This window comes from Pipistrellus hanaki (genome assembly GCF_964339955.1).
Source record: "Pipistrellus hanaki genome assembly, chromosome: 6".
Classification (NCBI taxonomy): Eukaryota; Metazoa; Chordata; class Mammalia; order Chiroptera; family Vespertilionidae; genus Pipistrellus; species Pipistrellus hanaki.
In genome coordinates this window covers 34,868,910-34,895,937 of record NC_140508.1, presented here as the reverse complement: position 1 = coordinate 34,895,937, position 27,028 = coordinate 34,868,910, and the positions used below count along the sequence as shown (strand labels likewise).

General features: G+C 42.1%; 1 protein-coding gene across 2 annotated transcripts; it reads right to left on the bottom strand.

Annotated features, from left to right (window-relative positions):
* Positions 1-357: 357 nt before the first annotated feature.
* On the bottom strand, positions 358-25,575 carry MAPRE1 (microtubule associated protein RP/EB family member 1). 2 transcript variants are annotated; one of them, XM_084888583.1, is made up of 7 exons: positions 25,355-25,575; positions 21,362-21,485; positions 13,179-13,324; positions 10,514-10,721; positions 8,130-8,251; positions 4,406-4,558; positions 358-2,101 (listed from the first exon to the last, which is right to left on the bottom strand). In XM_084888583.1, exons 2-7 carry the CDS (start codon positions 21,480-21,482, stop codon positions 2,045-2,047), a joined length of 807 nt encoding a protein of 268 aa, XP_084744709.1. In that variant the 5' UTR covers positions 21,483-21,485; positions 25,355-25,575; the 3' UTR covers positions 358-2,044. The 2 variants fall into 2 exon arrangements, with proteins under 2 accessions (XP_084744709.1, XP_084744708.1); XM_084888582.1 differs by lacking the exon at positions 25,355-25,575 and adding an exon at positions 25,050-25,136.
* Between the last annotated feature and the right edge of the window lie 1,453 nt (positions 25,576-27,028).

Genomic DNA, 27,028 nt, shown 5'->3' with positions numbered 1-27,028 from the left:
CTGACATCTAAAATATACTTTCAAGAAAAAAAGAAAAAAAAAGTATCTCCCCATGGTCCTGCTGTATATCTCATGAGGAAATAAACCAAAAAGGCTATTTTCATAGGAGTTTGGCCAATCCTTGACTTCTGAAAGAACTCTCACAGTATTATGAGGATTTACAACAGCAGGAGGCTGAAAAATACAATGTGAAGAATAGAGGGGAAGAAAGGAATAGGCTGAGAAATAAGCACATTTGAAAAACAGTGAAAGACTTTTAAAAGATTAATACTAATTTAAGAAAGAAGTATCAGTACCTTATCATTTGAACCTAAAAGAACACATACCAGGGCAAGACAAATTTCAGAAGACATGACACTCTTGAAATACAGAATTTTATTTAGAAACTGCTTAAAGTAAAAAACAAAAACAAAAACAAAAAACCCTGTCAAGAAAGACCAGGTGGAAAATGGGTTCCCAATAAAATGGAATTTTAGGGCAACAAAAGTCTAAAGGCCACAAAAGAGAAATAGCACCACTGTTATTTGAACAATGGCTAGTTACTTGCATTTTTGGCATTGTTAATCACTGAATCTGGGTTTCTCTCTGAATTTCACACAGAGCATGCACTACACAACAATTTATTATAAAATACCTGCTTTCTACACACATTTTAGACAAACTACCACCATCAACAAATCAATACAATTACATCAGGGGCTGAACAAGCTCAGTAGTGGGTGACACACATTTTGCAGAATTCTGCCAAACAAAGGAACTGAATAGGCTGTAGGCAAAGCAAATTAGGGGTGTTAAGGAATGAAATAGTTTAAATATTAATAATTAATTCAGACATGGTACTGTATTTTCTGCAAAAGAAACTAACATTTAGTAACACGCTAACGAATTTCATCTCCAAAGAGATTAGTGCACTGGCAAAGTATTCTGATAACAGTGGAGGGCTGTGGACAGCAGGTACCAAAAACACCCAGCCTTGCAGATCTCAAGGTAGCGATGGCCTTCACTGATCACTCCCTTTGTCAGAAGTCCAAAAAGAACTTGCAGCATGATCACCTGCCTGCTGAACTTTCACTATAAGCAGCAAACTTTAAGGAGCCAAAGAGGAGTCTCCAGTGGGCAAGGGATGCAGAAAAACATGTTAAATGTAAACTTAAAAGACAGCAAAATGGGACACAAACCCCCATTCAAATCCCAGAGATGTGGGCAAGTCCCCAAAAGTAGTTGTTAGATTTTAAAACTGAACACACCTAATTTCCCAAAAAACACAATACACAGAAATTTCAGGGGTAACTTGAAAAATCATCAGAGAAATACTCAATGAATATCAAGCTATTCAACTCAAATATCTCAGGGCTGAAACATACCCTCTATTCATTCTGCCAACAATGCCTCTTGCTTCTTAGCAGAGATGCAATTGGTCAAGGACACCAAATGGCTTTAGAGAGCAACTTTTTAAATTTTCCTTCTGGGCCAAGGTTAGGCCTAGGAAGATTCAAGCAGCCCTGCAAGGCCTGTGAACAGCAAGTTCTAAATGTGCCAAGGTCTGGCCCTTCCTTCCCAGACACAAGGGCAACACACAAACTCTCCTGTCAGGTTAAAATTTATATTTTAAAATATGCAAACGTAATTTAAATACTCTTAAGGCATTCATTTATTAAAACGTTCTCTGCCAAGATTTCACATTAGCTTAAAATTAAAATCAATCTTTACATTTCACTACTGAGGTATTCACCTCAGCATATCACATAAAAACACCTTCTTTAGCAATCAGTTACAGCATCCATATGGTGAGCCCATGGTCAGCCTCTTTGTTCCATAAGTGAACCAGCTAGATGTTAATACTGCTCTGCTACAAGGTAAAAGCTCCTAAGTCAAACTTATTGAAAAAAGAGTGAAACTTCTGCAAAGTGCACTTTAAGAAGAGGTACTTTTTGCTTATGAAAAGAAACCAGTGAGTCCTCTAAAAATAAAAAAGGGAGTATTTTACAGGTAAGCACATGATTTGGAGTGAAGAATTAGGATGTTGCTCTGCTGGTCCAAGCTGTTAGTACTCTTCCTGTTCCTCCTGCGGGCCCCCTTCATCAGGTATCACAAAGCCTTCCTAAAATAGGAAAATGAGAGGAAAAGCTATTACTCAACAGTGAACGATCAGCTTCTAATGTGGGTTCACTTTCCTCAAATGTAAAGTCCTGCCTCTACCACACACACAGCATTTAATGGCATAAGGCCAGGGGACCCCTATTTTATTCCTTAGGCAGAGGAATCACATCTTACAAAATACAAACTCTGAGCACAACCAAATGGTGATGGACGGGTATACATTGGCTTGATTATGATGATGATTTCACGTCAAGTTGTACTTAAATATGTGCAGTTTATTATGTCAATTCTACTTCAGTAAGATTGTTTAAAAAAAAAAAAAAAAAAAAAAAAAAAAAAAAAAGTTAGCCCGGCTGGTGTGGCTCAGTAGTTGGGTGTCAACCCAATCAACTTGCAAAACTTGCAAATCAACCATGGTTGATTCCTGGTCAGGGCACATGCCTGGGTTGTGGGCTTGATCCCCAGTAGGGGGTGTGCAGGAGGCAGCCGATCTGTGATTCTCTCTCATGATTGATGCTTCTACCCCTCTCTCTCTCTTCCTCCCTTCCTCTTTCTGAAATTAAAAAAAAGAAAAGAAAAAAGAAAAGAAAACATGAAGAAAAGGTACCCTCAACAATCCCTAAGGTCACCATAAATTTCAGTACTACCATCACCACTCAAGAAACTGTCTATAGGCAGTTTTTCCTTTATACATTACTTTGACTGTATTTAGAAACCATGCCTGCTATGTAGGAGTGTTGTGGGTATTTTAAGTGTTCTGTACAAAAATAGCTGCAAGACTGACCCAACACTAGTATCATGGGAAATCAGATTTGGAACTCCATCTCACACCAGTTCTAGGGCATTCTGGCATATACTAATGACTATAATAACATAAAAATTAGACTTCCCGCCCTAGCTGGTTTGGCTCAATGGATAGAGCATCAGCCTGCAGACTGAAGGGTCCCAGGTTTGATTCTGGCCAAGAGCACATGCCTGGGTTGTGGGCTCCATCCCCAGTAGGGGTCATGCAAGAGGCAGCCAATCAATTATTCTCTTTCATCATTGATGTTTCTCTCTCTCTCTTTCTCTCTCTCTCTCCCTTTCTCTCTAAAATCAATAAAATATATTTTTTTTAAATTAGACTTCCCTTCAACAATGTTTGTGTTTTTTTTTAAACAAATCTCTATGGCCAAATTTACTTAAGATAGGACTCAAGTAAAATAATACTCAAAAAAATAAATTAAATAAAAGTAATACTCAGACTAGAACAAGAGCCCCTATATCCTCATCTTTGTTTTCATTATCTGGCACAGAGCAAGCCTGAAATAAGAATTTACTTAAAAAATTATTCACTTTTCTGTCATTTTAATCCCTCAAATTCACTTGATATGTTTGGAGAACAGCATTAATAACAGCATGAATCTTATATCTGTACTAGTATACCACATATATACTACAAAGTATTATACTTAGACATATACTATAGACCTTGCTAGAAATTCAGAAAAATTGTATTATGGCCACTAAACAGTGGATACATCAAGATACCAAAACCTAAATTGAAGAAAAATCAGTCTTCCCTGGTCAGCTAATATAATAATATCAGCAGATTCAGCCAGGAAACATGGCTCAAAGGTTGAGCATAGACCTATGAACCTGGAGATCATGGTTCGATTCCCAGTCTGGGCACATGCCTGGGTTGTGGACTCAATCCCAAGTGGGGGCCGTACAGGAGGCTATTGAGCAATAATTCTCATCTTTGATGTTTCTCTCTCTCTCTTTCCTTCTCCCTTCCCCTCTGAAATCAAAATATATCTCAGCAGATTTGGCTGTGTAAACACACAGATTCCCAATAAACCTGAACACAAAGCACTTTGAGGAAATGGGAATCACACAATCTTGGGAGAGAGGAGCAAAGGTACACTCTGACAGCTGTGGGCAAAAAGGACCATGTGCCTGGTTCTCCAGAGCATGCAAGGGGTCCTGATAAAAATAGAGGCAACAACTCAGGCTGAGAGGGGATGGTGCAGCGTGATCATTTGGTGGCACTCATTCCCTATCAGTAGCCACAAACTACAGATGCAGGGCAAACCAGCCACCTATTTCTTCCTATTCCTGCCTCAAGGGCTCACAGACCTCAAGGCAAAGGCTGAAGCTGGCAGAAGTGCCCTCTGGCTGACTTTGAAGAGTCAAAGATGAAGTCCTTTGTGAATGCTATGCTGGAACTCGACAAGCATCAGCAATGAGTTTGCCAAAACCAACCAGATAAAATGCATTTTCTCTTAGGTGGCAAAATGGCAAATATCCTCATGTCAAAACGTACATCTGTAGCATAGAGAATGTCCACAATCCTCTGCAATACAGGGTTGTTTTCCCCTTCGTTCTCCTGGCAAATCAATTCAATGTTCCTTAGCTTTCCAAAGTAGAAATCTCTTTCTTTCTCCAAGTCTTCGACAGTAAGTTTTAATACGTTGACCTGCACAAGACATTAAGAAGGGTGAGAAACTTGGCATTCATGTACCAGTCACATATCACACAAACATATAACCCAAAAGGAGATGTGGTCTTTCATCAAATTTTCTAACATAGACAAAAACCCATTTCAGTTTAGTATCAATTTTCTCCAGCCCCAGATAAATAACATGGGCTTGTTCATGGCCGCCTTAAATATAATAATTCTCACAAAAGGGCAGATACCACCATGAACATCCAGGAACTTCTTAGGGATTAAGAAAGGATCTAGGAGAAGAAACTATGAGAGCATGAGACAATTATAGAAGCAAAATCCATCCCACCAGGACTCAATCATAAATTGAGTTCTTACCATTGGTCAATCAAGTTCATATATTTTTGTATGTGGAAGTCAATGGAAACAGAGGGTCTGGTCTAGGGGACAGGGTAGAAATGGCAAGCCAGGAGAGGAGGGGAAGATGAGTTAAAGATGACTAATACTAGCCAAAAACAGCTAGGACTTAGGGAAGCCTGGGCACAGAAAACTCAATGGTTTTTTCCTTCCACCCCTCCTGTATATTGGGGGGAGGAGATCTTTAACTCAAAAGAAAAACATCTTCTGTGGAGTGTCCTGGGACCCGTCTCTCTCTGAAGAGTCTGGAAAGGGAGAGAAGACAGCGGAGGTAGGCAACAAACCCCACCACGTTCCACTGCTAGCTCCCTCCATTGAGCATCTCATCTGTTCACCACACATGCAGCAGGAGCTTCTAGGAGCTCCACTGAGGGGCTCTCATTTCCACACAGGGACAATAAAGAAATCAATCTCAGTGCTTAGGCCAGGACTCTTAACTAGCCAAGAGTAATAAAAGTCATAATGATTCTCCTGGTCCTTTATGTATTTTAATCATGGTGCAGCTTCATTCCAGTATATTTAAATCTATGACATGTGAATTCACTTTAACTCTCACTAAATGTAAATTACAAGGCTTACTGTACAGCATAAAATCCTCATGGAACTTACAGGCTAGGGGCACATGGAAAACCAAGCCAGGAAATCAAAGGTAAAACAGATGGGAACAATTTGGGTAGCAAGGAATCTGAGAGCCAGAAGGCACGACAGAAATCCAGTCCCAACTCATAGCGGCAAAAACTGAAGTGAACAGCTGATCTAAGCTTCCCTTCAGCCTGATGAAGAAGCCAGACAAAACCAGAGGGATCAATGGTATATGTACAGAGATAATAATTTAATTTTAAAAAAATTTTTAAAAAAAAGAAAAAAAAATTGAGAATTTAAAAAAAAAAAAAAAAAAAAAACAGAGGGATCAGTACTGCCCCTATCTAGTTCACCCTTCATACCCTGCAGTCAAGAATCATCCAGCTGGATCTGGTTTGGCTCAGTGGACAGAGCGTCAGCCTGTTGACTGGAAGGTCCCGGGTTCGATTCCAGTCAAGGGCATGTACCTTGGTTGCAGGCACATCCACAGTGGGGGCTGTGCGGGAGACAGCTGGTCAATGTTTCTCTCTCATCGATGTTTCTAGCTCTCTATCCCTATCCCTTCCTCTATGTAAAAAATCAATAAAATATATATATATTTTTTTAAAAAATGAATCATCCAGAGATGTGGAGCAGGTGATTAGAACCAGCAAGACCATTCTATCAGACTTCTTTTTAATTTCAGAGAGGAAGGGAGAGGGAGAAAGATAAACATCAATGATGAGAGAGAATCATTGATCAGAATCATTGACCAGTTGCCTCCTGCACACCCCACTGGGGATCAAGTCCACAACCAAGGTTTGGCTCAGTGGACAGAGCGTCAATCTACGAACTGAAGGATCCCAGGTTCGATTCCGGTCAAGATCATGTACATTGGTTGCGGGCCCATCCCCGGTAGGAGGTGTGCAGGAGGCAGCTGAATGATGTTTCTCTCTCATCGATGTTTCTAGCTCTCTATCCCTCTCCTTTCCTCCCTGTAAAAAATCAATAAAATATATTTTTTAAATAAATAAATAACACTTCAAGACCTATCTCACTATATTAAAACAAGGAACAGGAACCATAATAACCACAACTGCCATTACCCTGTTTATCCCAACACCATTCCAGGCACCTGACATAACATCAGCTCATGGAATCCACTCAACTATCGTGAGCAAAGTATGATGAGCCCACTTCACAGGAGGCAGTAAGTTCAGAGAGATTAACTGACTTGCTCCAAGTGGCAGAGCCAGGATAGTCCTCAAATCTATGCATCTCAAAGCCTGTGCTCCTCATACAGGACACCAGCTGCGCCTCTACCTCTTCTCCTCAGGGATCAAGATCAGCCTTGGGCTAGTCACCCAGACTCCCCACTAATAACCCTCACTGTTTTTCTGAGACTGCTTCCTGTGTCATCCAGGCCTGAAAACTGACAGTTACAGGGAAGTCTCCTTAGACTCCAGAACTCCTGCACTTCAGTAACAGCACCCAGAGGGGATGCTCAAAGCAGCCACACTGAGGAGGCTGGTGACCCAGTCACCCTGACACTCCTCAGGCACCTGGGTCCATGAGCCACATGCAAATTAGAGAATAAGTTAGAAAGCATGGTCTTTGAGCAGGCTTTTCCATCCTGGTTTCCTAGATGCAGGGTCTGGGTCAGGATTAACATAAAGTTGTGACCCCCAGGTTTTAGGACGTGGCTTTTAGGAAAGTAAGAGAGTCCAACCTCAAATTCACTAAGATAACAAAGCATCACAATTTTATATTCTTATATTTTTATTGATTTTTTTACAGAGAGGAAGGGAGAGGGATAGAGAGTTAGGAACATCGATGAAAGAGAATCATCGATCAGCTGCCTCTTGCGCACCCCTACTGTGGATGTGCCCGCAACCAAGGTACATGCCCTTTAACAGAATCGAACCCGGGACCTTTCAGTCCTCAGGCCGACGCTCTATTCACTGAGCCAAATCGGTTTCTGCCAAAGCATCGCAATTTTAAAACTGGGGTTAATCAAGAGAATCATTCAAAAGCAAACGAACAAAATAACTACCAGGATTCGTGAGAAAATGTTTAAAAATCTAAAATTTGTTCTGATCCATAGACCTGACATGTATCTTCAGGAAAGTAATTAATCCTAAAGAAGACATTTCAAACCACTGACCTACTAAGAACAGAAGAATAGGCTTTTCATATCAGTTCCACTCTCAACTTGGATTTCAGCAGAGAAACTGTAAAATCCTTTTTTAAATATTACTGAGAAAGAAAATCTCCTTTATCTTTCTCAGAGCAAAAAATTTAAGATACTCTGAATCCCACGGAATCCTAACAGCATTCCAGAGACATTCAACAGGGTTCTATTGTACAGGTGGGTTTCCAAACTAAGACATTGGTTTCTGTCACACTAACAGATCTCAGAAAGGCCCGACACCCCTCTCCTACCTCCACACTCACACTGGTCCCCACATAGCACCTGACAGGCTCACACATGTCAGGACCATGACTGTTTCAGCAAGCCGACAAAGTGGGTCTTCCCACAGAACACGAACAAGCCTTTCTGGCTGGTGCAGCGAGTATCCTTTCCACCGACATAACTCCAGTCTGGGATACAGGAGGGACCTACCTGCTGCATCAGTTCAGCTGCCTCGTCGTCCCCATTGCCCACACCAGGATTCTTTCGCACCACACCTGGGCCAGCCTTAGGGGTTGCAGTAGTTCTGTGTGTCGCAATGGGCCTCTGTGGAGCTGAGAGATCAGAGGTTTTTTTAAGAGCAGAAATTTCAAAACCAAAAAGAACCCACCAGCCCTGGCCAGGTGACTCAGGTGGATGGAGCATCAGCTGTACACCAAAAGGTTTCCAGTTTCATTCTCAGTTGAGACACATATAGGAGACAACCAATCAATGTTGCTCTCTCCCTCCCTCTCTCCCAAATCAATAAACATATCCTCGAGTAAGAATTAAAAACAAAAACAAAAACAAAAAAAAAACACCAGATGGCAAGAGGAGGCTGTAACCAACTTCCCTTCACAGTAATGCAGGGACCCAATGTGGAGAGCCCGGCATGTATGACAATACCCCCATGTTTGCCCAAAGTGGTTTTTCATCCTTTAGTCACAATCTCTTGTGCTGGGAATAAGTCCTCCTATGAGGTCTTTTTGTTGCTGTGGTGAATAGAACTATCATTTGAAAGAGGCACACACAGTTGATGTACCTTAATCCAGTTCCAACCAAATCCACCAGCAGGGCAGCTTCATGGCACAAAAGCAAACTTCATGCCAGTAGTGAGCTCACAGTTCCAGCTGCTGCTCTGCACTCACAGTTCCCCACCTGGAAAGTAAGATGCCTCCTAACTCAGAACCTCAGACTCCTTGTATTGGAAGAGCGGGGTGGTAGACTGCTCTTACAAGTAATTACTTCAAAGCCCATTATCTTGCTCACCTTTCAGAAGGTGGTTAGAAGGGTTAGGAGAGAAAGGGAGCACAGTGACCAGGATTTACAAACTTCTCTCAGTGGTACAGACACAAAAGACACATATTCTATGATCCCATTTATATCAGATCATATAAAAATGTAAAAGTACTCAATGTTCTTCTCTCCCTACCAGATGGATCAGCCTTTTTCTCAAGGTATAATGGGACCTTAACTGATATTCTTGTAAAGGAGGCATTAGCATCTGTAGAACATGCAACCTGCCCCCAAAGTATAGGTATCTATATTAATAAAAGGGCAATATGTAAATCTATCAGGATGCCCTCACAGTAACGACTGAACAGCAGGCTGCGTGGGGTGACCAGGCCAGCAGGGGAGTTAGTGAGGGGAGACCAAATGACTGAACAGCAGGCTGCATGGGATGACCAGGCCGGCACTGAGGGCAGTGAGGGGTGACCAGGCTGGCCGAGGGGGTAGTGAGGGGTGACAAGGCCAGTAGGGGCGGCAGTTGGGGGTGACCAGGCCAGCAAGGGAGTCTCTGAGGGGTGACCAGGCCAGCAGAGGGAGCAGTTGGGGGCAACCAGACCGGTGGGGGGTGGGGGGGGGGGGGAGAGGAAGGCAGGCCAGCAGAAAAGGGCAGTTGGGGTCGACTAGGTCGGCCTGGGGGAGGAAGGGGGCAGTTAGGAGCAATCAGGCCAGCAAGCAGAGACGGTTAGGGGCGATCAGCAGGCAGGCAGGTGAGCAGTTAGGAGCCAGTGGTCCTGGATTGTGAGAGAGATGTCCAACTGCCAGTTTAACACTGCCGGTTTAGGCAGACATCCCCCAAGGGGTCCTGCATTGGAGAGGGTGCAGGCTGGGCTGAGGGGACCAGTGTGACTGACAGCTAATTTTTATGAATGTGCACAAATTTCTGCACCGGGCCTCTAGTATTCTATAAATATACTACTACAAACACATTTTGGGAAACCTCCTGGCCAAGACTTTTTAGAGAAGGTCTCTAAAAAATAGACCCCCACCCCACCCCTGCCTCCCAGATTCTGCTGGCATCATAGCAAGCCAAAGCCACTTAACAGCTAAAGTTCTTAGGAGGGCAGGAAAGCTGTAAGTAATGTACAGGAAGCTCATCTGCAGACAGAATAATGATGCAGAGAGCCAAGAACAGTCCCTGAGAGACCTAGAAAGCTCCTTCAGTTCCTAGGAGCTCAGGTTTTACTGTTATTGGGCTCTGTATAATGTCCTTGTGTTCAAAGCTCTTTTTTGTGAGTTAACCTGCCTTGGCAAAACTGCATACAGTAACTTGTCTGGGCCTCAAAAGCAACTCTCTGGGGCACATATTCAAATTCCTGTTCTACATAGGAGGAAACTATAGGGCAGGTCAAGTAGGTTACAGAGACCTAAAAACAACCACAGGTCAGCCTGATGCCACATTCCATGGTCTTGCTACATGGCTGTGACTAATCTTATCCTTAAGCTCCCTTAGCCTATGGCTACTCAAAAATTCTGATTAAATGTTGAATGAATGAATAAATACCTGTAAAACTATTATTTGGAATTGATATTTCTGTATGGTTTTTTACCTGCAGTGCTAGAGCTGAGAGGTTTCTTCGGTTTGTTCATAGCTGGGGCAACAAGGGAGGGAGCCACTGCAGTTTCTTGACCTTGTCTGGCAGCTACAGGGTCATAGTCTTTTCCATCATAGTTTGCATCAAAAAACTTCTTGAACCACTGAACGAATTCAAAATTGTCCTGAAACTTTCCTTTTACTAATCTGTCCACAGGAATTATCTGCAAAGAAACATCAAGACTGTTTAGCTCAAAGCAAGAGGCTTTTGGAAAGTGTCAAACATGTCAATGCATCAATCAGTATAAAGCTCTGCTTACCAAGGAAAAAAAATATAGTTTAGAGGCAAGAACTTACTATAAATAAGCCCCTGAACATTTATAGAGCAAATTTTACCCAGTTTGCCTTCCATAGAATAGTTCTCCAAGTCCATCAAAAAGAATCAGAAATGCAAAAGGAACAAGTGTCATATGTAAGTCCCATACACAATTCCAAGCACATCCTAAGAGATGTCATCCCACTATAAAAAGTAAATCTCCTGTGTAACTTGCATGGCCACAGTGCCTATCATAAAGTTCAAAAATCAGAGCATAAACTAACCACAGGTATCTATAATAAACTGTTTTTTTTAAAAATTGTCTTAAAAGTAGATCGAGACACAAAATCAGTCTTAGGACAGATTTCTACAAAATGGTATACTTTTCAAGTAATTCCAATCCTATTAAAGCACAGTTTATGGATTCTGTAAGTTTTGTTATTATACAAGAATACTGTGTTATCAGGTATTACTTCAAGTCATTGGACTACTAGCCAGAGTTTACTTTCAAGGATTCCAGTTGCAATGGTATTTTTATAAATAATATATGTAATGTGAACTACATCCATCCCTCTGAGCAAATAAATACAAAATTACTTTGTATGGGGTAGAGGTATAGCTGAAACAAAACTAGACAGGAGTCAATAATTGTTGAGGTACATGGGGAATCAATGCACCATACTCTTTTTTACTTTAGAAATTTACCTTATTCAAAAAATTTAAATTCTACAAAAAGAAAAAGATAAATTATTGTATATAATAAGCTGCATCTAGTTACACTATGCATGGTAACAAAATTATATTCTTACCATACACATGAGTATTTTATATAGTGCAGAGACAAAACTAAAATAAAGACTAATTTCAAAGTAAACAAAAAACAGACACACAAACAAAACAATTAGGGGGTGATTACAAGCTTTACTAAAAATGAATTTTCCCCAAGAAATGGCTTAAAAGGAAAAACCTTCAAATGGGTGAGGAGAGAAATTGCTTAATTTTGCAATAGTTACACATTATTTAACCATGGAGATATGCTCAAAGAAATGCATCGTTAGACAATTTCATCATTGTGCAAACAGCACAGTGTGCACTTACACAAACCTAAATGATACAGCTAATTACACACCTTAGCTATATGATATAGCCTATTGTTCCTAGGCTATACGCCTGCACAGAACGTAAATATGCAAAAACCTCACAGATCAAATCAAGCACAAGAGAGAATGATGCAAGAGATGTGGTAAACACAGGATGTATGAAGCTGCTGCAGGCATGACTCAGCATGCTGTTTACAGAGAACTTTTTTAGTAGAAAGAGTTAGGTACACTCTAAAATAACAATTAAATAGTAGTAAATTTATAAACCAGGAACAGTCATTTATTATCATTATCAATGATTATGTATTGCTCATAGTTATATGTACTGCATACTAGACTTTTATACGACTGGCAGAGCAGTAGGTTTATTTACACCAGCACCACCAACTTTAATGCATTGTGCTACATGCTGCAATGTCACTAGGTGACAGGCACTTCTCACCTAGCTTTGTCATGTCAACAGGTGGTCCTTCATTGACTGAAACACTGTTATGTCACGCAAGACTCTAATCTATTATCTGCTAAAACAGGGATAATAGTTGTCCTAATGAAGTCTGGTTGAGGGTTATCTTCAAATAACCTTGGGGGCAAGAGGAAACTTCCCAACCCACAGGCATCGTCCCGGTATCCTGCTTTTACAAAGCAAGTATTTCTAGAAACTTCTCTATGCTTTACAGAATTGAGTCCAGATATTAAAGAGTTAGATCTCAGTAACAGAGATTAAACAACAGGTTGACTCCTATAGATGGTTGCTAACTTCACTATGAAGAAAGAACATAGTAAGGGAACTAGGGTAGGAGAGGATAGAGGAAAACTGTTCCCAGTAAATTCTATGTTAACTAGAGAAAAGAAAAATATATAAATTGGGAAAAGAGCCCTAGCCGGTTTGGCTCAGTGGATCGAGCGTCAGCCTGCGGACTCAAAAGGTTCCGTGTTCGATTCCAGTCAAGGGCATGTACCTTGGCTGCAGGCACATCCTCAGTGGGGGGTGTGCAGGAGGCAGCTGATTGTTGTTTCTCTCTCATCAATGTTTCTAACTCTCACTCCCTCTCCCTTCCTCTCTGTAAAAAAAAAAATCAATTTTATATATATATATATATATATATATATATATATATATATATATATATATATATATATATATATATTTTTTTTTTTTTTAAATTGGGAAAACAACATGCCGAAGTCATGGGCCAGCAGCTGTATCCTTAGTAACAATCACTAGTCAAGAAACAACCTTACATGAAAGAATAAAATGTACCTACTTTGTCAACACCCATCCTCTTAAAACCTGCTTGTAGTATTTTGAAGTTCTGGATGTATTCATGTTCTAGCTTAGCTTGAAATTTCACTTTCTTCAAGGCAATGGAGCCAGGGAACAGCATGTCCATAAACTGACAATAGGCAGCCCCTGAATGAACAACAGAACAACAAAATATGCAATAAGTTATTAAACATTATTATTAAAGAAGCAGGGGGAAACTTACACCACAGTCGCTTAACCCAGGTACAATTTTATAAAGTTATATATATATATATTTTTTAATATATTTTATTGATATTTTACAGAGAGGAAAGGAGAGAGAGAGAGCTAGAAATGTCGATGAGAGAGAAACATCGACCAGCTGCCTCTTGCACACCCCCTACCTGGGATGTGCCCACAACCAATGTACATGCCCTTGACCGGAATCAAACCTGGGACCTTTCAGTCCGCAGACTGACGCTCTACCACTGAGCCAAACCGGTTTCGGCAACCCAGGTACAATTTTAAAAGTTGTAAAGTGGACCTACAATACCTAAAAGCTTCAATACCACTTAACTTTAAAGTCATTTTTAAAATCTATAACAAGACTGTGGTTTTGCCTGATCGGTTCTTCAACACATTTGCAACTTGGAAGACAGTGAAGGGACTTGGAAGGCAATGAGGGGAAAAGAAATATATGTTTCTATGAAATTTTAAAACTACTCTTTATCAGAAACATAATAAAATGACTGCTGCAAATAGATATATATATACATATATATAAACATATATATGTGTATATGTATGTATATATATAAATATATATGTGTGTGTGTGTGTGTGTGTGTGTGTGTGTATATATATATATATATATATATGTATTTTTTTTTTTATTTTTTTTTTTTAATGAATGCATAGAATTGAGAAAAGGGAAACAGAGGCTGACATTCTCTGATTTTTCCCAAGGACATAACCTCATCCTCATGAGCAGGAGGAGGGATTCCTAAGTATTTCAAAGATCCATGTTCTGGTGTTTAAAAGAATTTTTTTCTAAGATGTCCGTCTTCCTGAGCATTTTACATCTCTAAATAAATTTAATTATGTTCATTACAGCATTATTTACAAAAGCCAATATATGGAAGAAATCTAGGTGCTCGTCAATAGAAGAGGCTTTCCTTCTAGGCTCAACCTTAATAACAAAGGCTGGCAACCCAAGCAGGGCTAGAAGAGGACTCCTCTTAAATGGCCACTGTCCCAACTATGTTCCAGAGAACAGGCCCACATAATTTGTGGCCTAAAGATGCAGTAGAACTAGCTGTGTCATGGCATCAACTATCAAATCTCACTAACCTCCACAGCCTCACCCTGCCAGGATCTGTGCTGCAGGCAGAGAACACAAAACGAGGGCACTGTGTGGCCCCTACTCCAAAAGCCCGCAATATTGTCAAGGGCACTGGCTCTCAGCCTTTTTGGGTCAAGGGTCCCTTGGAGAAGTAGATGAAAGCTGCAACCAACACTCTGCACAGAACAGATGCTCCCCTCTCAGAAAGCTCCAGATTAGCCAAAACGGGTTTGGCTCACTGGATAGAGCGTCGGCTTGGGGACTGAAGGGTCCTGGGTTCGATTCCAGTTAAGGGCATGTACCTTGGTTGCGAGCATATCCCTAGTAGGGGGTGTGCAAGAGGCAGCTGATCGATGACTCTCTCTCATCGATGTTTCTAACTCTCTATCTCTCTCCCTTCCTCTCTGTACAAAATTAATAAAATATATTAAAAAAAAAAAAAAGAAAGCTCCAGATTAAGAACTCTCAATGTTTTAACTCAAACACACAGGAAATAGATGACTACTAAATGTAAGAGTATTCAGGCTTAAGGAGTAAGGATTGAGTCATCTTAGAGGATGACTAAGTGTGAAAATAGCCCAGGTGGCCTGGCTTTGTGGTTGAGCTTTAACCTGTGAACCAGGAGGCCACAGTTCAATTCCCGGTCAAGGCATATGTCTGGGTTGTGGGTTCCACCCCTAGTGCAGGGTGTGCAGGAGGCAGCGAATCAATGATTCTTTTCTCATCATTGGTGTTTCTATGTCTCTTCCCCTCTCCCTCCCTCTCTGAAATCAATAAAATGTTTTAATCCTATATAATAAAAGGGTAATATGCAAATAGACCAAACAGCAGAACAAATCAATGCGCAATATGCAAATGATATGCTAAAGCAACTCAACCATTCGCTATGACATGCACTGACCACCAGGGGGCAGATGCTCCAACACTGATAACACTGCTGCTGGGGTCCAGCTGATCAGGACTGAGAGAGATGGGCTGGACATGCTCCGATTGGGCACCAGTGCAGTCCCTCAGCCTGGCCTGCACCCTCTGGCAATCTGGGACCCCTCGGAGGATGTCGGAGAGCCAATTTCAGCCTGATCCCACAGACCACACCCCTTGGGAGGGCACCAGATGCAGGACTCATAGCTGGTGAGCACTGCTGTGGCAGCGTGAGCCTCTCCTGATCCGGACTGATAGAGCATGAGCCTTTGACACAGTGGGCCCAGGATGAACGGGAGCAGCAGGTAGGAAATGCAGGTTGTGTTGGGCTACGGATTTCGGCCCTATCCCTGCAGGCCACCCAGAGGGACCCCACCCATGCACAAATTTGTACACCATGCCTCTAGAGTGGAAATAAAGGACTGTGAGGAGTCATTAATGCAATCATTAAAAGTCATCAAGAAAATTAGCCAAAACCGGTTTGGCTTAGTGGATAAAGCGTCAGCCTGCAGACTGAAGGGTCCCGGGTTCGATTCCGGTCAAGGGCATGTACCTTGGTTGCGGGCACATCCCTGGTAGGGGGTGTGCAAGAGGCAGCTGATCGATGATTTTCTCTCATTGATGTTTCTAACTCTTTATCCCTCTCTCTTCCTTTCTGTAAAAAATGAAAAAAATATTAAAAAAAAGCAAAGAAAATTAACGTAGGAAAAATAATCCTATTTTAATTTTAAAAGTAGGAAACAAAACTGTACGACACGTTTGTATATGTTACTACAACAATCTGTAATACCAACAGATTGGAAACTAAATGTCCATTAACATGAACTGATCCAAGGAAAATTACAATATTCCAGCCATAAAAGAAAGTAGCATGGCATCTGATGATATATGGATATGGCACACTCTCCAGAATATACATTGTGATTAAATATGCTACCATTTGTGAGAAAGAGAGGAATAGGTGCACAACACACACAGACTATACACTCTCTCGAGGCTGGCTACCCAGCTGATAACACTGGTTTCCTCTGGAGGAGAACTGGGTAGCTGGTAGACCCAGTTAAGAGGAAGACATCATTGTTTTATCTTTTTGTTCCTTTTGAATTTTAAACCATTTTAAGACTTTCAGTTATTAAAAAAAATAATAAAAATATATACATTATGTCAGTTAAATTTAAAAAGTATAGGAAAATACTGAAAGTACAGCTAAAATGAGTAACCTTGGGCAAGTTGTTTAACCTCTCTTTGCTTCACTTACCTAAGTGTAAAACGGTATTGATATCCTGACCTCCCAGGTAATAGATGTAAAGCACTTTGGAAAGTGCCTGGCCTATAAGCACTCAATAAATAAAGCCATAACTAAGACAAAATGCAGCTAAAAGATAACAGTAACTGTCACTAACTTGTGGCATTACAGTGGAATATGGTTATGATTTTCTTAATGTTCAATAACAAAGACTTAATCACTTATAATCAGAAGAAAAGTTTTTTGGGAGGCAACTGATCAATGTTTCTCTCTCTCACTGATGTTTCTCTCTCACCCTCTCTCTCTAAAAGTCAATTAAAAAACTTTTATATATATGTGTGTGTGTGTATACACACACACACACACACACACACACACACACACATATGTATCATCCAATGAGGATTAAAAAAAAAAGGTCAGGGGGAAAAAAATGAGGAACATTTGTAATAATATGAACAATAAAGATTTATTTAAATTAAAAAAAAAATTTCTCTTAGAAAGGCTGCAGACTAATGTGGTAGAACAAGAAAGAAGTGAGGGTGGGGGAACTCAGAGGGAACCTAGTGCCCAGTCAGGGGCCACTGTGGCAGCAGTAGGCAAACTGATAAGGGGCTGGATCTGAAACACCCTTCGGAAGACATACAGAACTTTGTGAATTAGACTCAGATGATTCTCAGGCGACACTAGAATGGTGAAATCATGGCCCCCACTAAAGTGTTTGAAAAAGGGAGTCAACTTGAGGAGAAAAAGTGGGGTAGGCCTGGTTAAGAATGTGGTAACACACCCTCATGAGCAAGACTGACAAGCTGTTTTATAGCTGGGGAAAAGGAAATCTAGCATTTGCCTGGGAGCATGTGAACTCTCCTATTCTGTGCAGCACAGGAACAATGGAGAGGCCAGGCTGGAGAGGAGAAGGCAGAAGAGAGGGGAGCCAAGAACTCTTTCAGCGAGGGACACTCGGCATGTTCAAAGCACGTTGCTGGGCCCCTGGAAAAGTGCAGAGGGGCCTGAATATGGAAATAGAACTGAGGAAAAGGGAATGGGTGACAAAAAGCAACCAGTATCCCTTTTTGAAACAAGCAATCCCTCATCAAAATCCTTCTCTGTGATCAGGTTTCTTTTCTTGAGGTCTAGCTTGCCAAAGCAGGGAACTACAGAATGTAGTGAATCTTGAACAACCTACCAACTCTGTCACTGAAAAGTTATCCTCACCATATCTCACTACAAGATCCAAGCCAATGCTCATTTCACTGATTGGGGGAGGGGAAGGAGAGTCCATGATACTGACAAAACTCAGCCATTTCACAGGCAGCCAGTACATTAATAGTATAGGCACCCCAAGAGGAAAACCTATTCCTACCTTCTAAAGCTAGGGTTTGGCAGGGAATTTAAATCTGCTTGATCCTCTTCTCATCAGAGCTAAGAACAGGAGGAACTAGGCGCCAGAGTTAAGGACTCTTGGGATTCTGCTTTGGCCTCAGCGCACACAAGATCTGAGGAGCCTCACTTTTTCCTAGACTCCAACTCCCTGGCAGCAGGCCCTCTTCAGGGACACAACAGTGTCTGTCGCTTATCCTATTGGGTCTCTGACTGGAAGCTGAGACCAGGTTTTCTAAGCATTAACATGAAACACAATGCAACCATCTACATACTCTGAGAGAAGCCCTAAGCAGCTGACAAGAGAAGAAATGGTATGAATGAATAAACATTTGCTTACAAATCACAGTTAAGTGTCCTGCACTTACCACTTTGTACTGGGGAAAGGCATTTTATCCAGAGCAAGAAAAGTAACAACCAACAGGCAAGTTAAAATTCTTCACATAATTTTTTAAATATATTTTTATTGATTTCAGAGAAAGAAAGGGAGGAGAGGGAAAGGGAGAGAGATAGAAACATCAATGATGAGAGAGAATCATTGAAAGGCTGCATATCCCCTTACTGAAGATGGAGCCCACAACCTGGGCACGTTCCCCGACGGGGGAATCAAACTGTGACCTCCTGGTTCATAGGTCAATGCTCAACTACTGAGCCACACCGGGGCAGGCTTGTCACAGATTTTTAATGAGATAATATTGTTGTAATTAATTATATGTAATCTACATTTACCTCTTTCAAATGCCTTTAAAAAAAAAAAAAAAGATATAATGTGTATACATCAGAAAGAGTGTGGGCTGTGGAGTCAGAAAAATCTGGGTTCAAAACCAGCCATGCCCCATGGACATTCCCCATACTGTAAAACAAAGTCTACACTTACCCCCGGGGTCTAGTAAAGAACCGGTACCTGACAGCTCTTTTTACAGGTGAGCCTCACAGCAGCCCAAAAGGTCCTACTACCCCAGTTTACAAATGAAGAACTAGAACTTTAAGGAACTCCAAAGTCAAAAGGCTCAGAGCAGACCTAAGCCCCGTCCTATCATGAGAGCTTCCTGTCTGAATGAGATAAATCTGGAGCCAGATCAGCACATGCACAACTTATTTACACATGAAAAGAGATTAATTAAGTAAAATATACTTTGGTATATATTTACAGAAAGAAGTAAATTTTAGGGGGAAATTGGTGAAAAGATCAGCTCCAATGAAAAGTAAGATGATCTCATCCACACATTAGTCATAAATCACGGGTCAAACAAGTGCTTTAAAAGCCTCAAATAGAAATGTGGTGATAAAACTGAGGAAACTAATAGGAACTGGGGGGAAAGCAGTCCAGATTTAAAGCTAACAACCTGCACTTCTGACTAACAAAGTAACTCATGTTTAATCAGCATGACTCGGGCACCAGTGTTTCACTGAACAACTTCACATGGAGCTTCCTCTGACCTTCTGTAAAACTGAGATTAAGCTTCACAGGGGAAGTAACAAAACGAGCTAATAAAACCAAGACTAGGACACAGTTAAAAAATAAGGAAGTACAAAGCTGAATAATTTTTTAAAGTCGTATAAATGAGAGCAATAATTTTAAATTGACGCAAACAGCACAGGTCAGTAAAGGAAAAGTCTGGAGTAAGTAGGGGACAGGGGTTGAAGAGCCTGGGCTCTTCACTGGAATGAATGTTCAAGTCTCAATCTTGTTCTTGGCTGTATAACTCTGGACTTATTACTGTTTCCCTAAGCACATTTCCTCATCTGTAAAACAGATTAATAAACATCCCTATCTCATGGAGGTATAGTAAGAATTAAATGAAGATATACTTAAAAAGCATTTACATAACCCGGGAACACAAGTGTTCATTTAAGATTGCTTTCATTTCTAGGAGAATCTAAGGATTCTAATTCTCTATCCCACAAACAATGGAAGAATTTAAGTAGCAGAGAATACATGTCTCATCTTTCTTCTGGCATATTCTTGACCTCACCTCCTATCCTGTAGTAAATTTACTTTTGATAACCCTAACACATTCCTTATGTCAGGTCAATCGGGTAGACAGCAGAACTCTCAAAAGGTGAGACAGTCAGAAGGAACTAACCCTGTCGACACTCTGATTTTGACCTTGAGCTTCCAGAAGTGACAGAATAATACTTTTACTATTTCAAGCAAACAAAAAAAAAGGGGGGGGGGGGGGGGTGAGACAGAAGTCTTTAGAGACAGTAGAAACGGATAAGACCTTTATGAAAAATACCAAGAACCTAAAGTTCATACCCTCTTAACTAGTAATTCCATTTATAGAAATCACTGAGGAAATAAACAGAGATAAGATTTATGCTAAAGGATTCTTAACCTAGTCATAATCACAATGGAAAAATTAAAAATAACCTAAAATGTCCAAAAATTGGTAAAATATTAAACAACTGCAGCATAGCTATAGAAAGAAATATCATATATTCATTAAAAATAACTAATACAACAAGAGTAAGTGACACTAAAGGATATCCACAATACAAAGCTTAGCAGGAAAAGTGGACAGAAAGGTAAAAATCTGAACAGTGGCTTTCTCTGAATAATAAACTACAAGCATTTTTTTTCCTTCTTCTAGTTTTCTAAATGTTGTATCACTCGTATATACAGAAACAAAATGTGTTTTTCTTCTTTTTTTAAATCATTACCTCTCTGCCAAATTTTATTAAATAGAAGTTCAATAAAATTGTGGCTGAAATGGCATTTATCTGACTTTGGTCTTGTGCTACTTGGAATGAGAAATGCCACAGATAAGCCCTGGCTGAGAGGCTAAGTTAGTTAGAGTGACATCCCGATATGCCAAGGTTGCAGGTATGATCCCCAGTCAGGGCACATACAAGAATCAACCAATGAATGCATAAATAAGTGGAACAACAAATCAATGTTCCTTTTCTTCCCCTCCCTCCTTTCTTCCTTACCTGTCTCTTTCCCTAAAATCAATCAATAAAATTAAAAACAAAAAAAGAAATGCTGCTGATAAATTAATTAGAACAATTATAATTACTGTCCTCAAAACATTTCAAATCTAAATGTGAAAGAGCATAAAGGAGACTTGGGGATAAGCTGCAGGCCTCATAATTCAGTTTCTAAGGCTGGAGATGGAGGACTGACAGGCCAGCCAGAAGCGTGCTCTTTTTAAGTGCATTTCTTTCAGAAGTGATACCAGGGCAGGGCTGAGAAGAAATGGGGCAGGCCTAACATAAAATCTGAACCTGTGGCTTTTGCAGTCAAACACAGACATGCACATTCCTGAAGGACCTATAGGCTTTCCTGGAAAGTGGTCTAGTGGATTTCTCTTACCTGAGCACAACTGTTCAACCTTGGTCAGATTCAACTGCAGGGACTCATTAATCCAGGCCAGCATGTCATGTCGACTTAGGTTATCACTGGTGACTGACGTTGAATATACGTTCACTGCCATCTTCTATAGCATGTGAGGAAAAGAAAAGGGTTTGCATTATTAAGCATGCAAAGGAGAGCAAGCATTTCCTTCCTACACATCACACAAGACTTGTGGGAACTCTCAATTTTTAAGTCTCACCTTCTTTCCCAAAAGGCCAAATCAGAGACACCAGCATTCTAGCCATGAGCCTGGACTAAACATGACCTGAAATGACTTGCCCAACAACAGCCAGCCTAAAATTTAGGCCCCATTTTAATGTGATTGATATAAAATTTTAAGCTACAATGAATATTAAGTAAAGGGAAGTTTAAATGTTTTATGAAGGGAGGCTGATGTACAAACAAGAGCATTCTATTTAGAAAATATCAGTTAAAACTTATCCATTAACATATTAAAACTAGAGGCCCAATGCACAAATTCGTGCATGGGTGGGGTCCCTCAGCCTAATTGGCTATTGGGACCAATCAGGGCCAGCTGGCCGGGGGGAGGGACTGAGGGAGGTTGGCCAGCCAGCCAGGGGGTTGGGACGGAGGGAGGTTGGCTGTGGGAGCACACTGACCGGGGGCAGCTCCTGCATTGAGCATCTGCCCTGGTGTCAGTATGCATCATAGCAACCAGCCGACCAGTTGTTAGGTCAACCGGTTGTAATGGTCGCTTAGGCTTTTATATATATACTAGGCACCTGTTGCAGGAATATTCCTGCAACACTTCCGGTGGGCTTCCCTCCCTCCATCCCACCTCTCCCACTGTGGCGGGCAGGGCGGGGTGGGCGGGTCGGATGGGGGGGAGGTGCTCAGAGCAAAATCAGAACCACCATAAGATCCCATGCTGTCTTGTGGCACTTCATTCCCTCCACCCAGTGACCAGTATATGAGTTGTTCTTCCCACCCACCCCTGTCTTTTGTACTAGGCTGCTGCAAGCCTCATGACATAGCTATAGAATGTGAAGGCTGAAGAGATAGAGATCTATCCATTCAACCCCTTTTTATGAGCAGGTGACTGAGGTCTGGAGAGGTAAATGACTTACCAAGTTTGTGCCCTCACATCCCACACAACTCTTGGCAGAGTGCCTTGCATACAGTAAGCGCTCATTAAAAGTTACTTGTTTTTTCAGGTTGACAGGACATTATCAAAGAGGGGAAAAATGTATCTAAATGTTTGCTTCTGAAAAAAATGTAAACTTTTTTCAGAAGCAAACCATCAATTAACACTTTTATAATCTTAAACTCAAATGTTAAAGCTGTAATAAAGAACCAGCAATAATTTGCTCCTGATTCCACTGGGAAATTAATCCCCACATTCCCACAGCAATTCATTCAAACCTCTATGATAGGCATTATTGCACTGCACCATCATTATCTCTTCATTTCTGAATCACTCCAGGACCAGATTTGGGCCAGAAGGCAATTTGCTTTATGCAAAGAACTGAGGATTTCAAGCAAGGACCCGAATTTGAACTTGAGGATGTCATTCATTAGCTGTATGACGTTGGGTAAGTTACTTAGCTTCAATGCACCTCAGTTACGAATTAATGCCACCTACTTGAGAAGGATGAGGTTTAAATGAAATAGGTACATAAAATATTTGGCATGCAATCTGATACAGAATATTAGGTCCAGGGCAGGGAGGGATCTTGTCTCATTCATCCTAACTTCAGTGCAAAAAACAAAGACCTGCCACCACCATCTTTCAGCTGGATCAACTGCCACAGCGTTCAAATTAGCCTCAATCTATTCTTACAAAGCAGCCAGAGATAATTTTCTGAATCACAAATTAGATCAAGTGTCTCCCTGTTTAAAATCCTTGAATGAACAAATAAATTATAAGAATACTGTATTGTGTGTAAAACAGTATTATCAGGTACCAAAGGACACATCCAAACAAAAAAACACGGTCCCAGACTGAGCATTTGTAATCTATTTTGGTGACATTCATACATACATCAGGTAGTGTGTGTGACGTGCTACCAAAAATGTAAGCAGCTGGTTAAGCCACGTGTGACTGCTGACCACACCTCAGCTCAGAAAAACATTAGTGGCCTTTCATCATCATATAATTTTAAACTCTTCATTAGCAGTACATTAATACTGGGTCCTATGTGCTTCAAAAACTCTACAGCCACTAAATACATGAGGTTAGGCACTCTGTGGATGTGCCATAAACATCGACTGACTTAACCAATTAACTGGCTTTCCCAGGCAGTCAATACAGAGCCCAGTTCTTAGAGCTACAGCTCTCCCTTCCTCCATAAGTATACCATTGCTTGGTCTCAATGGATGGACCCCATGACCACCCCATAAACTTCACCCTTAAATGCCTCCTTCAGTCAAGTTTCCTCTTGCCTCACCCCAGAAGCTCTCCTCCTTCACCAGTTCTCCTAGAAGGCTCCCAAACTCATTTTGATCCAATGCTAGCTATGAGCACCTGGAGAAGGAGATACCACCAGAAAAAAAGTGATGTGACCCTGAATAAACACCTCACCTTTTGGATCAAAATGGCTCACCTGTAAAAGGTGAACGATGTCTTCTGCAAAACATTGCAATGAGGATTAAATGAGAATCTAATTGAAAACATTCCAGTGAAAAGTACATCATGTCCTAGGCTTTCCTATGAACCAGAAACGGTGCTAGTCACTGACAAACCAGGAAAAATGACACAATGGTATGACACATGCTCTCTCTAGGTCTGGACCTCAGAGAGGCAGTGGAATATAGAGGTTAAGAGCCTGGAATTGCGAGTCCCAGAAGTGGGTTGGGCCACTTGCTGGACAGCATAAAGCAGATATCTCCTCCTCTAAGAATCTAAGTCCATTCATTTATAAAATGAAGATGCTATCTCTTCTAGACAGAGTGATATATTAAATGACATACAATAATGCCCCATCAAGCACTTAGCACGATGCCTGACATTTAGCAAGTGCCCAATTAGGAAATAATTATTATTATTACTACTCTTTGAGACACCCCATCAGAGGTGGATGCCAGTCCTGGTGTATCCTTCAATGGGACTCAGGATCCTCATCCGCCAAATGGGGCAGAGACCAAGCTCTGCCCTGTAGCACCCCTAGGGCAGCTGTGAAGCAGGCATTGGAAAAGCGCTGTTCATATATTGTTTTCCTAGTAGTTGTATGAAATTATCCTGTCCATGTATGCATCTTCTACTTCCTGTCTCCCCACCACAATGTAGACTCCTAGAAAGGACTTTCAGGCCTTTGCCCTCTGCTCCTGGTGTATAGCCAGAGCTTAGCACAGTGCCTAGTACCTTTCAGGCACTCACCAAATACCCAATTAAGAAAGGAAGGAGTCCATTGAGCTGGCTTGGTTTCTGTTATGCACGGCGTTAGTTTTCTGTATTATCCTTTTCCCCATTTCACAGATGAGGAAACTGAAGCCCAGAGAGGTTAGAGCACCAGCAGGGAATCGAACCCAGGTCTGAATCAAAACCCGAACTTTTAATCATCAGGCAACACCGCCTACTACAGTGGGGGTCCCCAGAGCTCCCGTCAGGCCTCACTTCAACAACACATACCCCCCAACCGAGTCGGCCACCCCGGAACCTCCCGCCACCTCGGGCCCGATTCCACACCTCGGGCCGGATTCCACACCTCCGCCACGACCCAGAAGCCCCCACGCGCCGTGGGGCAGCCCCGCTTCCGGTCCGAAACCCCGCCCCCTGGGGCATAGAGAAGCGCGCGCCCCCCAGTCCGCGCGCGCCGGGTCACGGCCCCGCCCTTCCCCCCCACCCGGCCGAACCGTGCCGCCGCGAGGAGCGGCCCGAGCACCGTCCGCAGGACCCGCCGGCGTCTGCTCAGCCCAAGGCCCACAGAGCCGGCCCCGCGCCCCCTGGCTGCCGCCCCGTGCCCGCTGCCCGGTGCCCGCCTGCCGGCTCACCGGCTCGCGGCGGAACCACGTCCACTGCCGTGCCCGGCTTCGGTTCCGTCTTCGTCTCGTTCAAACCGCCCGACCCCGCCCGCCCGCGCGATGACCTCACACGCACCCTCCCCGTTACGCATCGACGTAAAAGCTCGTCATCGTCCGCCGGCTCCTTTTATAGAGACTCAGCGAGCGCTCGGGGCGGGACCCAGTCCCCTTGATCGACAGCTGAGGCACCCAAGGGGCGGGGCAAGACTGCCGAGTCTTCGCAGCCACGTGGTCTGCCGCATCCAATGATAGCTCTCCTCGAGCGAAGTGTGACTCCGCCTGGAAGGCGGAATCCAGCTCCAAATTCTCCGCCCCGGTAAGCCTCCTCTCCCACCCCCCCCAAAAAATTAGGTTTTACAATGAATTAATACAAAAATAGGTTACTAAGTAAAGATACTTGTTAGGAACTTTAAGGAAAAACTGTAAAAAGCCGCCTCAGGGGCACGTTCTGTCAGCCTGTTATCAACATGCTTTCATTTTCTTGTTAATATAAAGCCATCTTGTTTGTTTATGCCTTTTTGTCTGCCTTTTCCTAAGTTCCACGGAAGCAGAAATCCTCTCAGTCCTGTTCCACCTGGGTCCCAGTGCCTGATACATCGGTTCTTAGAGACTTGTTGAAGAAATGAATTACACCCACTTGACAGAAGAGGAAACTGAGGCTCAGAGGGTCACCTGACTGGCTAGGCATCAGAGGCTGATGCAGGTTTCGAGCTAGTTTTCTGGTCTAGATATCATTTCTTTATGTATTCAACAAACATATACACAGAGTGGCCAGATTATTATGACCTCCCCATCAGTACTTCGTTGGGCCACCTTTTGCCTTCAACACTGCAGCGATTCTTCTTGGCATTGACCCCACTGAGATGTTGAAAGGCCATGCGAGGAATCTGACACCATGCCTGATGAATAGCACTGTCTTCAGGAAAAAAATCACTTCTGTCATGGTAAACAGCCCGCTTCCCTATTTACAATGGTCTGGCCCTCTTGCAACTTCAGCACGAAATTATAGCTATTTTGCCTACAACGTCAGGTGGTCATAGTAATCTGGCCATTCAGTGTATAGTCCCTAGTCAATCGGGTCCTAGTCAATCGGGTCCAATCTGGCCATTCAGTGTATAGTCCCTAGTCAATCGGGTCTAGTTTTTTGCTCACCATCAAATGGTGAGCAAAAAACTAGACAACCTGTGAGCTCTTTAAGTTTCCGGTCTGGCAGGGGAAGCACAAATCATAACTAATGACACAAATCACTGTTTAATTACAAACCAGACTTAGTGTTATGCAGGAGCAGTATGTGGCAAGGGTGATGGCACATCTCTGCATGGAATAGGCTCCTGGAGAGCCCTTCCGGCCAGGTCTCACCCAGTTGCAGATTCCTGGAAAGATATTCAGGGCAGAATGTGAGGTGGGGAGCTGTGGCAGGAGCTGTTTACCAATCAGTCTGGAGGCATTTAATTATGAGTGCTGCTGGTTGTCTGGTATGTAGTACTCTAAGAGTACATCGCAAGGAGACCGAACTTCACCCGAGTAATATAGAAAGGCTTTTCTCAGAGATGATCTTTGCCCTAAAAGATTAGATGTGACCTGGCAAGAACATTAGGGTAGGAAAGAGCAAGCAAGAGGATATAGCAAGAGCCCTGTACCCAA

Bases quoted from the DNA above. Each gene is read 5' to 3' on its own strand.
- MAPRE1 (XM_084888583.1), bottom strand. From the start codon at position 21,482: ATGGCAGTGAACGTATATTCAACGTCAGTCACCAGTGATAACCTAAGT. The intron at 10,722-13,178 runs GTAGGTACATTT...GTTTCTTTGCAG, and splicing joins AGAGGATGGGTGTTGACAAA to ATAATTCCTGTGGACAGATT. The intron at 8,252-10,513 runs GTAAAAAACCAT...CTGATCTCTCAG, and splicing joins TCTCAGCTCTAGCACTGCAG to CTCCACAGAGGCCCATTGCG.